Here is an 18,457-nt window from a genome sequence, read left to right on the forward strand (position 1 = left end):
AGGAGGGCGAGTTGTGATTGGCGGATGGGCAGGAGGGCGGGTTGTGATTGGCGGATGGGGCAGGAGGGCGGGTTGTGATTGGCGGTGGACAGGAGGGCGGTTGTGATTTGTTGAGTAGCAGGAGGACGGGTTGTGATTGGCGGATGGGCAGGAGGGCGGGTTATGATTGGCTGATGGGCAGGAGGGCGAGTTGTGATTGGCTGTTGGGCAGGAGGGCGAGTTGTGATTGGCTGTTGGGCAGGCGAACGAGTTGTGATTGGCTGTTGGGCAGGAGGGCGAGTTGTGATTGGCTGTTGGGCAGGCGAACGAGTTGTGATTGGCTGGACTCGGCGAGGCGGTGCGGACGGTTTCCTCTGGCTGTGCGCTGGCGGGTGATGGAGGAGCGAAAGCTGCCGGCGTCGGGCCTGGTCAACCCGAGCGTCTACTTATTCGGTAAGCGGGCCAAAAAAACCAGGACACCCGGCGGGGCCGGGGGTTAATGTCCGGACGAAGCCTCCCTTATTTAGACTTTCCCTTGGTAAATTCTAGAACAATTGCAGCCTCAGTGGGCAGCACTCTCTCTGTCTCTCGCTTCTGGGTCAGGAGGTGGTGGGTTCAGATCCCCACTCCAGAGGCTGGAGCACAAAATCCAGGCTGAGCGTCTCAGTGCAGTGCTGAGGGAGGTGCCGCACTGCCGGAGGTGCCGTCTCTCGGATGAGACGTTAAACCCTGTCTGCTTCAGGTAAAAGATCCCACGGGCACTATTTTGAAGAAGAGCAGCAGGAGGAGTTCTCCCCGGTGTCCTGGGGCCAATATTTATCCCTCAATCGACAGCACTTAAAAAAAACCCAGATGATCTGGTCATTGTCACATTGCTGTTTGTGGGATCTTGCTGTGCGCAAATTGGCTGCCCACGTTTACAGCAGTGACTACACCTCAAAAAAAGTACTTCATTGGCTGTGAAGTGTGTGTTGGGACGTCCGGTGGTGGTGAAAGGAGCTATTAGAAATGCATGTCTTTTTCTTTAACTAATTTGTGTAATTCCCTCCTTGTAATGTAACCCTTGGAGCCTTCAGGCTCCCATTGCTCCAGGCCTGAAATCTCCCCCATAATACCAGCAGCTCCTATTCTGGCTCCACTGGTTTGAATTTTTTTGGTCCTGGAGGTTTGGAAAGTTCTGTTATCAATATTCTGTTGGTGGATTTAGGAATTTATCCACCAAATAAAATGGGAGCAACAAGTGGACTAAATCGTCAGTGATTCTCCGAAGTGAGACCTGGCCTGAATGTCTCAGTGAACCGTTTTTGGTTGCCCTGATTTATATAATTTAAATAGAATAGGCGGGCTGCCAACACTATGCCACTGTTGATTGGCAGCTCACCTAATTGGAAAGGGTTAAAGGACAAGACTGAGGGGTTGACCTGATGGCGGTCTTTTAAGATTATGAAAGGGTTTGATAAGATAAATGTAGAGAAGATGTTTCCACTTGTGGGTGAGACCAGAGTAACAGGCCATCAATGTAAGATAGTCACTAATAAATCCAATCAGGAGTTCAGGAGAAACTTCTTTACCCAGAGCGTGGTGAGAATGTGGAACTCACTACCACAGGGAGTGGTTGAGGTAAATGGTTTAGATGTATCCTGGGATGGCAGGAATGATGTATGAGGAGAGATTGGGTCAATTGGGCTTACACTTGCTAGAGTTTAGAAGAATGGGAGGGGGGTCTCATTGAAACTTATAAAATTCTAACAGGACTAGACAGACTAGATGCAGGAAGGATGTTCCCGATGGTCGGGGAGTCCAGAACCAGGGGCCACAGTCTAAGGATAAGGGGTAAGCCATTTAGGACAGAGATGAGGAAGAATTTCTTCACCCAGAGAGTGGTGAACCTGTGGAACTCTCTACCACAGAAGGCAGTTGAGGCCAATTCATTAAATATATTCAAGAAGGAGTTAGATATATTTCTTAAGGCTAAACTGATCAAGGGATATGGGGAGAAGGCAGGAACAGGGTACTGAATTTGGATGATCAGCCATGATCACATTGAATGGTGGAGCAGGCTCGAGGGGCCGAATGGCCTACTCCTGCTCCTATCTTCTATGTTTCTATGTATTTAAGGGGAAGCTAGATAAGCACGTGCAGGTGAAAGGAATAGAAGGATATGTAGATGGGATGAGATGTAATAGGTTGGGAGGAGGCTCGTGTGGAGCATAAACACCGGCATGGACCGAATGGCCTGTTTCTGTGCTGTTAATACTATGTAACCCCATTCATTGCATGAAGCCTGTTATTATCATTCCTCTGCTCCTTTACCATTTAACTTTACCTTACTAGAATGTTCTCCACCTATCACACCTATTCTAGAACATCACCTCCATGTTGATTCTCGATACCCCTTAACTCTCGAACTCTTTCCCCCCCCCCCCCCCCCCCCCCCCCCCCCAAAAGATGGTTACTAATTTTAGAATGTCTGTCACCCTCCATATCACTCCTGCTGTTAAATGTCTAACATTCTCCCCTACTTGTATCGCCACTGTCTGGCTGTGGTCAGCTGTCCTTACTCCCTCCAGGAGTTGTTTAGTATTGAGTCACCTCAACAACAACTTGCATTTATACTGCCCCTTTAATGTGGGGAAAATGGCTCCATGTGTTTCATAGGACTGTAAACAGACAAAAATTGACACTAAGCCAAAGAGGAGATATTGAAAGAAAGACTTGCATTTCTATAGCGCCTTTCAGGACGTCCCAAAACACTTTACAGCCAATGAAATACTTTTGAAGTGTTGTAATGTAGGAAACGCGGCAGTCAATTTGCGCACAGCAAGTTCCCACAAACAGCAATGTGATAATGACCAGATAATCTATTTTTGTTATGTTGGTTGAGGGATAAATGATTGACCAGGACACCGGGGAAAACTCCCCTGCCCTCCTTCAAAATAGTGCCTTGGGATTTTTTACGTCCACCTGAGGGGGCAGACGGGGCCTCAGTTTAATGTCTCGTCTGTAAGACTGCACCTCTGACAGTGCAGCACTCCCTCAGTACTGCACTGGAGTATCAGCCTCGATTTTTGTGCTCAAGTCTTGAGTGGGACTGCGAACTGGCGACCTTCTGAAGAGGGGTGATTAAAAACTTGGTCAAAGTGGCGGGTGTTAAGGATGGTATTTAAAGGAGGAGAGGTTTAAGGAGGGAATTCCAGAGCTTCGAGCCTAGGCGGCTGAAGGCACGGCTGCCAATGGTCGGGCAAAGGGAGTGGGGGATGCACAAGAGGCCAGAATTGGAAGAACGCAGCGATTTCGGAGGGTTGTAGAGCTGGGGGAGGTTACAGAGATGGGGAGAGGTGCGGCCCTGGAGGCATTTGAACACTTAAGCTGTGAAATTTTAAATTGGATCCTTTGTTGCAGTAGGAACCAATGTAGGTCAGCGAGCACAGGGGTGCTGGGTGAGTGGGATTTTGTGCACGTTAGGATGTGGGTGCAGAGTTTTGAATGAGCTGAAGTTTATGGAGGGTGAAAGATGGGAGGCTGGCTTGGAGAGCATTGGAATAATGGGCCTATGTACTTGCCAAAGCTGCTTAACTTAAGGACTTGGATTAAATAGTTGGTGACAGTTAAGCCAGGCCAACTGGAACATCTAAGGTTGCTGGCACATCCAACATGCTGAAGGGAGCTGCCCACTATATAGCAGAGTGTTCGGGTTAGATCTACTGCTGAAGCCCCAGGGCGCCGACTGGAACTCTTTTGGAGGCGTTGAGCTTCAGATGGGGTACGTGCTGTCAGGAAGATGGGTAGCAATGCATTAAGTTGAGTTGTTCTCTCTACGCCGCTCTTGAAGAAGTTCTAGTAACCTTATGTCTGTTGAGCCAGATCTCGCACATGTGCTTGTCCATTGTTTAATGGCCAGCTTGTGACCTCCTTCCTGGACTTGGGTCGGCGGGTAGGAGAGGGAAAAGAAAGATGAGTGGAGTTGAGTTGCGTCCAAGATGAGACGCCTGGTGATGGATGTTTGCACCAAGTCAACCTTCGCGAAGACTTGATAATCTGATACCTCGGCCAGCAGGTCCGGAGTATTCTGGGGAACACTTGATGGTTGCCTAGCCAGATAGGATCATTTGTAGAACCAGGAGGGTCGGCCAGCAATTTGGCTCCAGGTAGCACTGAAGTGCGCTAACGGAGTGGTTGAACCTCGTTCGACATGCAGTGGCTCAACAGTGCTTTGTGCTGGCAGGCTGTATGGTTTTAACTTGTTAAACTCCGGCAGTCTCCTTCATGCAACACTTTGAGGTCCTTAAACTTTGGCGGCATCAACAACCTGCACCTAAGCTCTCGGGACTTGGGCAAGACATTTAAATACTCGAAGGAAAAAAGATTGAAGAGCCGTGGGGAAAGGGCAGGGGGAATGGGCTAATTGGAGAGCTCTTTCAAAGAGCTAGCACAGGCAGGATGGGCTGTATAGTCTCCTGTGCTGTGTGATTCTATGATTGGGTGTGTTGCTACAGGGAGATGGTGTGCATTCGATTGGGCAGACAGAAATTTTACCTTTGAATTTCTCAGCTTGGTTTGGAGATTTAAAAACATGGTGGTGTTTATATGTTAAACCTTTTTAAAAGAAATAATTAGTTTGTAAACAGTAGCTGAAGGGTTTGCAGTGTCTGCGGAATCGCATCTCGAGTCCTCACTTTGAGGGGGGAGGGGAGTAGAGGAAGCTGAAGGAAAAAAATAAACTTCCTTTTGAATTATCGACAAGCAGTGTATAAGAGGTTATTAGGTCGCCATCACAGTGCTGTTTGTGAAATTGGCTGCCATGTTTCCCACCTTACCTAAGGGACTACACTTCAAAAATACTATATTGGCTGTAAAGTGCTTTGGGGCCTGCTGAGGTTGTGAAAGGCGCTATATAAATGCAACTCTTTCCATTTGCCCAAGCTGTGTACAAGTACTTGCCCCTAGAGTTAACATATTCAGTCATTTCCAAACCTGTTTGCAAAATTTAGCAATCAACAAAGAAACATTTTGCATGCATACTGGAAATGAGTTGTTGAATTTATCGTTTTCATTTTGATTGTTCAGGATGCACGTTGGAGGGAGCCAAGAAAGAATACAAGTTCAAGGTGCAAGATGATCGGACGGCACACCAACTCGTTCTGAGGACGGTGAGTGTCCTGAGCTGTGTGCGTATCGGAAAATCTGCTCGTGCTTTCCCTGCTGCTGACCTCGTACAAACTCCGTGACGGGTGCTCTTACAACCCTGCCACGCCAGCGAATATATTTCAAAGTTGCCAGGTTCACCATTGCCATGGGAAACCAACAAAAGTTGTGGAATTTGAACCTGGTGCTAGACAGTCACGGGCATCTTCGCGGGGGCTTGAGTCTCAGATTAGTGTCACTTTGGTCGACGGTAAAGGCCGTGTCGCTCGTCCTCGCTTTCTTTGCCAAGGCTGCACTCTGTTTCTTTCCCCCCCCCCCCCCCCCCCCCCGCTCCGCTGGCCACCAAGTGTGTGCTGCCGTCGCTCTCGGCTCATCTCGTCTCTTCAAGAATATTTCAGAAGCACCATTTAAACAGCTTAAATTAGAGGCTTCAAGTCTATTTTTATTCTTTTTACCACTTTTTAATCTTCACGTTTTAGCCAGAGGCTGTTTGCGCCATTCTTCTGTCTAGACATTAACTGCTATTGATTCTCTGACTCACCATCTCCGTTTCCGAGACCTGAAATTTGCGGCGCACACTTTGATTTTAGATATGGTTTAAAAGATGTTGTGGGATAGCATTTTAGATAAATAGCTTACATACAGTGTGCTATTTTGCACTTCAAAGATAAACACCATTATAAAAATAAAATGCTGCTCTCCGTCACCTTGTGATGTTCATTTGCCACTTTTTCTTCACTTGTTTTACTATCTCCTGCAAACTCACTAGAGATTTTATTAATAAAATCAAATTTTATGACAATTTACAATTAAATAGCGCCTTCAACATGGGAAAACGTCCCAAGGCATTTTATCGGAGAAAAAAATGAATACTGAGCCAAAGAAGGAGCTATTAGAATGGGTGACTTAAAAGCTTGGTACGAGGTAAGTTTTACGGAGGGCCTTGAGGGCAGAGAGAGCTGCGAAGAGGCTTAAGGAGGGAATTTGGAGCTTAGGGTCTAGACAGCTGAAGGCGATGGTGGGGCGAAGGAAGTGGCGGATGCGCAAGAGCCCAGAGTTGGAGGAGCGCAGAGTTCTTGGAGGGTTGCAGGCAATGTTCCCTGTAACTCTTTTGGCGCCGCGCCGGCCATTCAAAGTACCGCACTGGCACGGTTTTTGCATTGAAAAGCCGGCTGCGCGGGTTCCCTGGAGCGCTGTGCGACCACGCAGCTTAAAGGGGACGTTGGTTGTAGGGCTAGAGGAGGTTAGAGAGATAGGGAGGCGGTGCCTTGCAGGGATTTGAACACAATTTTAAATTTGAGATTTTGATGGACCAGGAGCCGAGTGTAGGTCAGCGAGCACAGGAGTGATGGGTGAGTGGGATTTGGTGCAGGTTAGGGTACCGGCAGTAGAGCCTTGAATGAACTCAAGTTTATGGAGGACCAATATTATTTGTAATTTTACTGTTCTGGTTTTAGTTATTTCTGTTTCAGGGCCTTGCTTTGTGGCGTTATTCCTAGTCTTGTCCACCAAAACCATAAGAAATAGGCATGGCAACTCTTCACCTCCTTCCAATTCTGGTCTGAAACAGATGAAAATGGTGGAAATTCTTCTTTTGCCCTGCCTGCAATCATTAACTGCATCAGAGGGGATACTAATCGGGACCACTTGACTAGCCAGCAACACAGACAAAATAAGGAGCAAGTAGAAGCGGAGCAGATCCATCAAGTAGCACAGTGGCTTCACAGCATCAACAAGAATGATATTGTGGGAGCACTGAAGGCCTTGAAGACTGCAGTATTCCTGTGTAGGATCTGGATCACTAGTGCAAGGGATTGTAAAGGAAGTATGTTAACTTCTTTACCCAGAGAACGGTGAGAATGTGGAACTCGCTACCACAGGGAGTGGTTGAGGCGAATAGTATCGATGTGTTTAAGGGGAAGCTCGATAAGCACATCGGGGAGAAAGGAATGGAAGGATATGCTGATAGGGTTAGATGGAGGAGTGGGAGGAGGCTTGTGTGGAGCATAAAAAGGCCTGTTTTGTGCTAGAAATTCTGTGTAAGGGGTTGGAGTGCTGCCAAAACCAGATGCTCTGATCCATGTACCCAAACTGCACAGCGTGGAAGCAAAGGCCTTTGCAGTTATTTGTGATGAAGTTCTAGGTGTCCGGTCACATTACATCCTTTATATAGTGTGTTCTTGAGGGAGGAGAAACGTACTGTGCTTGAAGCATTGAACCTCTCCATGGTGATTCAAGGTGTGCGGAAGACACGACAGAATTGAAATGTTCAGATCAGGAAGATGGTTGTCTATTGGACAAATGTCTGCTAAATGATGATGGCCCAGAAATTCGGGTCGGGGCTTCCCGCGGGTGCAAGCCTCGGACCTGCACTTGCCTAGCGCGCCGGCCGTTGAGCTGTGGGCCCACGTGGGATTCTGATCCTGGGCCTGCTCCAACTGCCGGCGCGCAGTGCTTGCATATCCCAGGGGCGCAGTTAGTTCGATGTGGGCCATGGAGAGCCAATGGTAGCAGAGAATGCTTCATTCATAAAATTGACAGGAAGAGCTATCAAAACTATAAATACAAATCAGCCCCAAAACATCACTAAAACTTCAAATACATTTTTTTTTAAATCACATTTTTAAAATAACTAAATTACATAAAATAACTTTTAAACAATAATTTAAATTTTTGAAATAATTAATTACATTTTCTAACGGGGCTAAAAAGAAACTTACTTACCTTTTAAAGTATTTTAAAAATAACAAACCTTTGGAAAAAATGTTTTAATTTTAATTAAGTTACCACTTACCTTGTTAAAAGCAGGCCTTGCGCCTGCTTTTTAAAAGTGTAACTCCTGGAGACTTGCCCTCCCGGAGAAACCTGCAAAAAAAAAAAAAAAAAAAAAAAAAAAAAACGGAAGTTCCAGACGTACGCGCTGCCTCTCCGGCGCACGTGTTCCACCTGTGAACCCCTTCCTTTAAGGGAAGGGAAGTTCCGGTTTCCCGCGCATGCGCAGTGCATATGCACGAAACCGGTACTTTCGTTGGGCTTACGGGTGAGTACCCAGCGCGTACTCACCCGTGGAGACCCGAATTTCTGGGCCAATATTATGCGTGTCTCTTGGCAACCACATCTTGTCTATTGTCCAAGAAGGGTGACTCACCTTTGAGATTGTAAATCAGCTTGTTTAATTGGTAAACTATGTCTTCCAGTCGTGTCCAATATGTAAAGTAGGGTAATATCTTACGGCTAAAGGGATCAAGGGATACGGGGAGAAGGCAGGGACCGGGTACTGAATTTGGATGATCAGCCATGATCTCATTGAATGGCGGAGCAGGCTCAAGGGGCCGAATGGCCTACTCCTGCTCCTATCTTCTATGTTTCTAATAATTGCATTTTTGGACGGTCCTGGTGTTTAGTCGTAGAGTATTACTTTGCTACCAGATCTAATTCTGGTCAGATGGAACACATGAGTGAGGTACTGTTCTGAACATCTGAAATAGCTCCCTTTTCCTATGACTATCCAAGTGAAACTGCCTTAGTGAGCACTTTGTGGATACGATAGGTTAATGGCTGGTCTGCAGGGTTCAGCTGGCATTTATTGCCATAAATACAACTCCTAATTTCTTCCTGTAGCATGCTCCCCGCCATTCAGAACCGTTTTTTCAGCCATGAACAACTTGAACTGATGGTTTTGGTGAGCAGACCCCACTCGAGCTCGAAAACACAAACGAGGAAGCGCATGACGGCCTGGAATTTGTGGTCAGTAGCGAAGCGAAGGAGGTCGCTGCTGGTCCTGAAGTACGCGTCGCACAAGGATCTCTCGATCCCTGTGTCGAACTTCGCTTTTTCCGACCTTCAATTCACTTTAACGGACTGTAGTGGGACTCCCCTTGTTCAAACTGCTGTGATGTCAACAGGCTGTCTAAGCAGCCAATCAAAAGGCAGAATTCTCACAGCGAACAAGGTAGTGAGTAAGCTTTTAAAATTCTTAACTTTTTAAAATAGTTTGAGAGAGCAAAACAAAGATTGGGGCTCTCATGGGGGAAAGGCAAACCTGCAATAAAGATGGAGAAACTTAAAAAAAAAAAAAAAAAAAAAAAAAAAAATTGAAACATTTTAATTTTTATTAAAATGGGCAAGTTTCACACTGCACAAAATTAAAGAGTTTTCCAGGCCCTTAACATTTGTTTAACAGTAATAACGCTGTCAAAGCCTCAGTTACACTTAATCCCTTTGGGTCTAACTTTTAGTGGGGAATTTAACACCGTAATTACTGCGGAAGAGCTAAAGTTTTCGCCGATTTGGCTGATTACACAGGTTGCCGGCTCTGGGGGGGGACGGGGGGTGCAAGCGCAGGCTGTTTCGGAGCTGTCGATGACTGACCGCAACTTCGGGATTTCTGCCTGTGCCAAATCCCGAAGTTGCGGCCAGTTTCAAAGGTGGAACGACGGCGAACGCTGCCAGTTCGCTGTTGCATTATTCAATGCCAAAACTGAACACAGACTTTTATCTTGTATTTACCCTCTATCCCTCCTTTTCACTTTACCCGAGACTGCAATCGTAAGGATTGAGAACTTTAGGTCCAAAGAATTGACCAGAGGAAGTGGGGGGGGCTCATTTGATTTACCTCTGCACTGGATGTCGGTAGGTTCGCAGGTATCATTTATTACTGACTTGTCAGGGCATGTAAACCCCATTTACAGTGACACTGTGGAGCGATAATTTAATATCAGATGCCAACACTACAATGAAGTTTGACTATAGGTAATCTTAAATTTGTTTTTTATGATGCTGTTTCTTATGCTTTTTAATTCACAGCCTTGGTTACAGTGTGTGGTCCTGTACACAATGTAGTCCTTGTTTAAACATTGCCGTGCTGTACATGAGGGAGGTCTCGATCTAAACTGCAGGATATTAATACTACTAGTAAACTCTGGAATTATACATTAATTTTCAGAGGGCCAAAATCTATAATAAAAACACATTTTTGACTTGGGTCTTCGTAACCCAACTGTCCCTGAATGCATTGTACACACAATGCACAGGGCTTTTTTTTTTAATGTTAAAAGACATAAATGATGCGGATGTGATCACCTCCAGACTGCCGCGTTGCCGTTCAGATTAACGGCAGCATTGGTGCCTATTTCTCATGTTTTAATCAGAAATGCTACATGTGGCTAATGCATTGCCCAATGCTGTTCTAGGGGCTTGTCAGCTTGGGTAAAGAAGAAATAAGAGCAGGAGTAGGCCATACGGCCCCTCGAGCCTGCTCTGCCATTCAATAAGATCATGGCTGTTCATCGACCTCAACTCCACTTTCCCGCCCGATCTCTATATCCCTTGATTCACCTAGAGTCCAAAAATCTATCGATTTCAGCCTTGAATATACTCAAAGACTCGGCATTCACAGCCCTCTGGGGCAGAGAATTTCAAAGATTCACAACCCTCTGAGTGAAGAAATTCCTCCTCATCTCAGTCTTAAATGGCTGGCCCCTTATCCTGAGACTATGCCCCTGAGTTCTAGACACCAGCCAGGGGAAACAACCTCTCGGCATCTACCCTGTCAATCCCCCTCAGAATCTTACATGTTTCAATGAGATCACATCTCATTCTTCTAAACTCCAGAGAATATCGGCCCATTCTACACAATCTCTCATCATAGGACAGCCCTCTCATCCCAGGAATCAATCTAGTGAACCTTCGTTGCACCGCCTCCAAGGCAAGTATATCCTTCCTTAGATAAGGAGACCAAAACTGTGCACAGTACTCCAGGTGTGGTCTTACCAAGGCCCTGTACAATCGTAGCAAGACTTCCTTACTCTTACACTCCAACCCCCTTGCAATAAAGGCCAACATGCCATTTGCCTTCCTTATCGCTTGCTGTACCTGCATGCTAGCTTTCTGTGTTTCTTGTATGAGGACACCCAAATCTCTCTGAACACCAACATTTTAAAGTTTCTCACCATTTAAAAAATATTCTGTTTTTCTATCCTTCCTACCAAAGTGAATAACCTCACATTTCCCTACATTATACTCCATCTGCCACCTTACTGCCCACTCACTCAGTCTATCTATATTCCTTTGCAGACTCTGTGTTCTCCTCACAGCTTACTGTCCCACCTAGCTTTTTATCATCAGCAAACTTGGATACATTACACTCGGTCCCTTCATCTAGGTCATTAATATAGATTGTGAATAGCTGAGGCCCCAACACTGATCCTTGCGGCACCCCACTAGTTACAGCCTGCCAACCTGAAAAAGATCCGTTTATCCCTACTCTCTGTTTTCTGTCCGTTAACCAATCCTCTATCCATGCTACTATATTACCCCCAACCCCATGAGCCCTAATCTTGTGTAATAACCTTTTACGTGGCACCTTATTGAATGCCTTTTGGAAACCCAAATATACTACATCCACTGGTTTCCCTTTATCCACCCTGCTAGTTACATCCTCAAAAAACTCTAATAAATTTGTCAAACACGATTTCCCTTTCATAAAACCATGTTGACTCTGCCTAATCATGTTATGATTTTCTAAGTGCCCTGTTACCACTTCCTTAACAATGGATTCCAGCATTTTCCAGACTACTGATGTCAGGCTAACTGGCCAGTAGTTCCCTGTTTTTTCTCTCCCTCCTTTCTTGAATAGCGGTGTTACCTTTGCGACCTTCCAATCCGCTGGGACCATTCTAGAATCTAGGGAGTTTTGGAAGATCAAAACCAATTCATCCACTATCTCTTCAGCCACCTCTGAGAACCCTAGGATGTAGGCCGTCAGGTCCAGGGGATTTGTCGGCTTTTAGTCCCATTAGTTTCTGTAGTACTTTTTCTCTACTTATATTAATTATGTTAAGTTCCTCCCCCTCATTACACCCTTGGTTCCCCACCATTTTTGGTCTGCTTTTTGTGTCTTCTACTGTGAAGACAGATACAAAATATTTGTTTAATGTTTCTGCCATTTCCTTATTCCCCATAATCATTTCTCCTGTCTCAGCCTCTAAGGGACCAATGTTTACTTTTGCTACTCTCTCCCTTTTTACATACTTGTAGAAGCTCTTACAATCTGCTTTTATATTTCTTGCTAGTTTTCTCTCTTTCCCTTTTTATCAATTTTTTGGTCAACCTTTGCTGGTTTCTGAAACTCTCCCAATACTCAGGCTTACTGTTATTCTTTGCAACATTATGAGCATCTTCTTTCAATCTAATGCTATCCTTAACTTCTTTAGTTAGCTACAGTTGGATCACTTTCTTGTGGAGTTTTTGTTTCTCAATGGAATGTACTTTTGTTGAGAATTATAAAATATTTATTTAAATGCTAGCCACTACTTATCTACCGCCATACCTTTTAATCTATTTTTCCAATCTACCTTAGCCAATTCACCCCTTATACCTCTGCAATTGGCTTTATTTAAGACTCTAGTTTCAGACATGGGCAAGTCACTCTCAAAGATAACGTGAAATTCTATCGTATTATGATCACACTGCCCCAGAGGACCCTTTACTGAGATTGCTAATTAACCCTGTCTCATTACACAGTACACGATCTAAAATAGCCTGTCCCCCGGTTGGTTCCATGACGCATTGTTCTAGGAAACTGTCCCGAATGCATTCCATAAAGATTAGCTTGGTTCTGTTGGTACCAGTCTCTCCTTTTTGATTGTGGGTTCAAGTCCGACTTCAGAAGTTGAGCATGTAATCTAAGGTGACACTTTAGTGCAGTACTGACAGTGTTGCATTGTCAGAGGTGCTTGTTCCATGGCACTATTTGAAGAAGAGTAGTGTGTTTTCCCAGTATCCTGGCTGGCATTCCTCCCTCAGTTAACACTCCAGTTAAGTACGGAGGGAGTGCTGCACTGTTGGAGGTGCCGTCTTTCGGATGAGACGTTAAACCGAGGCCCCGTCTGCCCCCTCAGGTGGACGTAAAAGATCCCATGGCACTATTTCGAAGAAGAGCAGGGGAGTTCTCCCTGGTGCCCTGGCCAATATTTATCCCTCAATCAACATCACAAACAGATTATCTGGTCAGTATCACATTGCTGAGAGGATGGTTCCCCTCGTGGGGGAATTTAGAACTAGGGGGCATAGTTTCAGAATAAGGGGTCGCCCGTTTAAGACGGAGATGAAGAGGAATTTCTTCTCCGAGGGTCGTGAATCTTTGGAATTCTCTAACCCAGAGAGCTGTGGAGGATGAGTCGGTGAATATATTCAAGGCTGAGATTGACAGGCATTTGAACTACAAGGGGAGTCGAGGGTTCTGGGGAACTGCAGGGGAGTCGAGGGTTCTGGGGAACTGCAGGGGAGTCGAGGGTTCTGGGGAACTGCAGGGGAGTCGAGGGTTCTGGGGAAATGCAGGGGAGTCGAGGGTTGTGGGGAACTACAGGGGAGTCGAGGGTTGTGGGGAACTACAGGGGAGTCGAGGGTTCTGGGGAACTGCAGGGGAGTCGAGGGTTCTGGGGAACTACAGGGGAGTCGAGGGTTCTGGGGAACTACAGGGGAGTCGAGGGTTCTGGGGAACTACAGGGGAGTCGAGGGTTCTGGGGAACTGCAGGGGAGTCGAGGGTTGTGGGGAACTGCAGGGGAGTCGAGGGTTCTGGGGAACTGCAGGGGAGTCGAGGGTTGTGGGGAACTGCAGGGGAGTCGAGGGTTGTGGGGAACTACAGGGGAGTCGAGGGTTCTGGGGAACTACAGGGGAGTCGAGGGTTGTGGGGAACTACAGGGGAGTCGAGGGTTCTGGGGAACTACAGGGGAGTCGAGGGTTCTGGGGAACTACAGGGGAGTCGAGGGTTCTGGGGAACTACAGGGGAGTCGAGGGTTCTGGGGAACTACAGGGGAGTCGAGGGTTCTGGGGAACAGGCAAAAAAGTGGAGTTGAGGCCAAGATCCGATTAACTGTGATCTTATTGAATGGCGGAGTGGGTTTGAGGAGCCGAATCGCCTATTCCTGCTCCTATTTCTTATGCTGTTTGTGGGAGCTTGCTGTGTGCAAATTGGCTGCCACGTTTCCTACATTACAACAGTGACTACACTTCAAAAAGTACTTCATTGGCTGTAAAGCGCTATGGGATGCCCTGAGGTTGTGAAAGGTGCTATATGAATGCAAGTCTTTCTTTTGACCAACACCACTAGAAACCGATTTAACTGGCCACTCATTACATTTGCTCTTAGAATCATAGAATGGTTACAGCACAGAAGGAGGCCATTCAGCCCGTCGAGCCCGTGCCGGCTCTCTGCAAGAGCACTTCGGCTAGTCCCACTCCCCCGCCCTTTCCCCCATAGCCCTGCAATTTTTTTTCTTTCAGGTACTTCTAGAATTTCCTTTTGAAAGCCACGATTGAATTTGCCTCCACAACCCTTTCAGGCAGTGCATTCCAGAACCTAACTACTCACTGAGTAAAAAGGTTTTTCCTCATGTCGCCTTTTGCCAATCACCTTGAATCTGTGTCCTCTGGTTCTCGACCCTTCCACCAATGGGAGCAGTTTCTCTCTCTAATCTATCGAGACCCGTCATGATTTTGAACACCTCTTTAAAATCTCCTCTCAATCTTCTCTGCTCCAAGGAGAACAACCCCAACTTCTCTAGTCTATCCACATAACTGAAGTCTCATCCCTGGAATCATTCTCGTAAATCTTTTCTGCACCCTTTCTAAGGCCTTCACATCCTTCCTAAAGTGTGGTGGCCAGAATTGGACACAATACTCCAGCTGAGGTTCATCATAACTTCCTTGCTTCTGTACTCTATGCCTCTATTTATTAAGCCCAGTATCCCGTATGCTTTTGTACCTGCTTTCTCAACCTGCCCTGCCACTTTCAATGATTTGTGCACATATACCCCCAGGTCTCTCTGTTCCTGCACCTATTGGAATTGTACCCTTTAGTTTATATTGCCTCTCTTCATTCTTCCTACCAAAATGTATCACTTCGCACTTTTTCGGCATTAAACTTCATCTGCCACCTGTCCGCCCATTCCACCAGCCTGTCTATGTCCTCTTGAAGTCTATCACTATCCTCCTCACTGTTCACTATACTTCCAAGTTTTGTGTCATCTGCAAATTTTGAAATTGTGCCCTGTACACCCAAGTCCAAGTCATTAATATATATCAAGAAAAGCAGTGGTCCCAGTACCGACCCCTGGGGAACACCACTGTACACCTTCCTCCAGTCCGAAAAACAACCGTTCACTACTCTCGGTTTCCTGTCACTTAGCCAATTCTGTATCCATGCTGCCACTGTCCCTTTTATTCCATGGGTATGGCAAGCCTATTATGTGACACTTTATCAAAAGCCTTTTGGAAATCCATGTACACCACATCAACTGCATTACCCTCATCAACCCTCTCTGTTACCTCATCAAAGAACTCAATCAAGTTAGTTAAACATGATTTTCCTTTAACAAATCTGTGCTGGCTTTCCTTAATTCATCCGCACTTGAGGGTACTGAATTTGGATGATCAGCCATGATCGCATTGAATGGCGGAGCAGGCTCGAGGGGCCGAATGGCCTACTCCTGCTCCTACCTTCTATGTTTCTATGTCCAAGTGACTTAACTTTGTCCCTGATTATTGTTTCCAAAAGCTTCCCCACTACCGAGGTTAAACTGACTGGCCTGTAGTTGCTGGGTTTATCTTTACACCCTTTTTTGAACAATGGTGTAACATTTGCAATTCTCCATTCCTCTGGCACCACCCCCGTATCTAAGGAGTATTGGAATATTATGGCCAGTACCTCTGCAATTTCCTCCTTAACCTCCCTCAGCATCCTAGGATGCATCCCATCCGGTCCTGGTGACTTATCAACTCTTAAGTTCAGACAGCCTTTCTAGTACTTCCTCTTTATTAATTTTTATCTCATCCAGTATCTCCACTACCTCCTCTTTCACTGATTTTGGCAGCATCTCCTTCCTTGGTGAAGACAAATGCAAAGTACAGTACAGTACTATATTGCTGTTCACAATATATAGTAATGATCTGGACGAGGGAATTGGATGTAATATCTCCAAATTTGCAGACGACACAAAGCTGGGGGGGAGGGTAAGCTGTGAGGAGGATGTTGTGAAACTCCAGCACGACTTGGACAGGTTGGGTGATTGGGCAGAAACATGGCAAATGCACTATAATGTGGGTAAATGTGAGGTTATCCACTTTGGTGGCAAAAACAGGAAGGCAGATTATTATTTGAATGGTAATAGATTGGGAGAAGGGGAAGTGCAAAGAGACCTGGGTGTTCTTGTACACCAGTCGCTGAAGGTAAGCATGCAGGTGCAGCAGGCGGTTAAGAAGGCAAATGGTATGTTGGCCTTCGTAGCAAGAGGGTTCGAGTACAAGAACAAGGATGTCTTGCTGCAGTTGTACAGGGCCTTGGTGAGACCACACCTTGAGTATTGTGTGCAGTTTTGGTCGCCTTATCTGAGGAAGGATGTTCTTGCCATGGAGGGAGTGCAGCGAAGATTCACCAGGCTGATGCCTGGGATGGCAGGAATGACGTATGAGGAGAGATTGTGTCGATTGGGCTTATACTCGCTGGAGTTTAGAAGATTGAGAGGGGATCTCATCGAAACCTATAAAGTTCTGTCAGGCCTGGACAGACTAGATACAGGAAGGATGTTTCTGATGGCTGGGGAGTCCAGAACCAGGGGTCATAGTCTAAGGATAAGGGGTAAGCCATTTAGGACTGAAATGAGGAGGAATTTCTTCACCCAGAGAGTGGTGAACCTGTGGAATTCTCTGCCACAGAGGGCGGTGGAGGCCAGTTCATTAAGTATATTCAAGAAAGAGTTGGATATATTTCTTAAGGCTAAAGGGATATGGGGAGAAGGCAGGGACCGGGTACTGAATTTGGATGATCAGCCATGATCTCATTGAATGGCGGAGCAGGCTCGAAGGGCCGAATGGCCGACTCCTGCTCCTATCTTCTATGTATCTATGTTTAGTACCTCAGCCATGCCCCCTGCCTCCATGCGGAGGTCTCCTTTTTGGTCCCTAATCGGCCCCACCCCTCTTGCTACTCTTTTACTATAGAAGACTTTTGAATTCCCTTTTATGTTACTCTTCATGGGATCTTGCAAATTGGCTGCCATGTTCAGAAGTAACTTATTGGATGCAAAGCACTTTGAAATGTCCTGAGGATATGTAACTGCAACTTCTTTTACATAGTCGTAACTAATTCGTACCACTAGATGGTGTCTTGCACAGCAGGCTGGGCAGTAACTGCGGATCTGTATGCCTTCAGAAATAAATCTACTGAAGACCTGTCTGTTTTTGATCTTGTGGCTCGAGAAGAAATGTTTTCTGTCCTTTGTTCAAAGGTGAAGTTTGAAGAAAGAAGTTGGTTTGTAGACCAGATTTGCAAAATATTTTTCAATTGCTTTTGAATGATCGCCTTTTGTTTCTTGGCGGCAGGTGTGCGTGGGGACTGAAGCGAAGGATGAGCTGCACGTCATTGAGCTGGAGGCCAAGAACTCAGATGGGAAGATGATCAAAGTGCCCTTCACATCTCTGAAGCCGTCCATTCTAACTACAGTAAGTGCCCTAATAATATATGCACAAGCATTTGTTTGATACGAATGGGGTTGAACATGAGAACAAAAGTATTGGGAGCAGGTATAGTCTATACAGGCCCTTGAGCCTGCTCCGCCATTCGATAAGATCATGGCTGATCTTCTACATCGACTCCACTTTCTCGCCCTGTCGCCATATCCCTTGGTTGGTGGATAGCTAGGGTGTTCGCAAAGCAAAAGGGACTAGTGGGGAGGGTAAGTTTTGTGTCCCATTGTTCTACAGTACAGGAAACTTTTTTATCCGGGACCGGCGTGGTGCCGGTTTATCCAAAAGTCCGGATTACAGAGAGGTATAGTTAAAAGGTATGAGAGCTCCGTACACAGCAACAAATCCAGGCTTCCCTGTTGCTTAGCAACAGGTGCAAGAAGCCCAGCCACAGACCAAGCGTCCCTGTTGCTTAGCAACAAGTGCAGGAACCCCCGATTACACAGCCAAGAATCAAGAAACGGCCATTAATATGAAGAAAAACTTAACTGAACCTACTCCTGAATTTTTGCCGGTTAACCGAGATTTCCGGTTGTTTGGGTGCCGGTAAATCGAGAGTTTCCTGTACCTTATTGTAGGTGTAGAACAAATTGCACAGTAACAATTACATCATTACCCAATTTTAGTGTCTGTAATCGGTCTGTAGCGTGAATGGGCTACATGCAACTAAAGCAGAGTGTTAGCTTGGCTCAGTCGTACCACCCTCACCTCTGAGACAGAAGGTCATGGATTCAAACCCCACTTGAGCCATAATGTAGACTGACAATTCAGTGCATTACTGAGGGAGTGCTCCGTTGGTGGTCTTTC

The 18,457-nt window shown here is 46.0% G+C and overlaps 1 protein-coding gene across 2 annotated transcripts in view; it reads left to right on the plus strand.

Moving 5' to 3' along the window:
* The first annotated feature begins 294 nt into the window (after window positions 1-294).
* The window catches only part of LOC147123770 (nucleophosmin-like), a 121,422-nt gene continuing 103,259 nt past the window's right edge, over window positions 295-18,457 (plus strand). The window contains exons 1-3 of one of the 2 annotated variants that reach the window (XM_085975836.1): window positions 295-432; window positions 5,047-5,129; window positions 17,507-17,626. In XM_085975836.1, the coding sequence (XP_085831962.1) occupies window positions 375-432; window positions 5,047-5,129; window positions 17,507-17,626 (261 nt within the window). In that variant the 5' untranslated portion in view covers window positions 295-374. The remainder of the gene's footprint in view (window positions 433-5,046; window positions 5,130-17,506; window positions 17,627-18,457) is intronic. The other variant, XM_085975826.1, reaches the window with a different exon arrangement.

This window comes from Somniosus microcephalus, chromosome 2 (genome assembly GCF_052327205.1).
Source record: "Somniosus microcephalus isolate GS21.2 chromosome 2, FLI_Smic_1.0, whole genome shotgun sequence".
NCBI classification, from domain to species: Eukaryota; Metazoa; Chordata; class Chondrichthyes; order Squaliformes; family Somniosidae; genus Somniosus; species Somniosus microcephalus.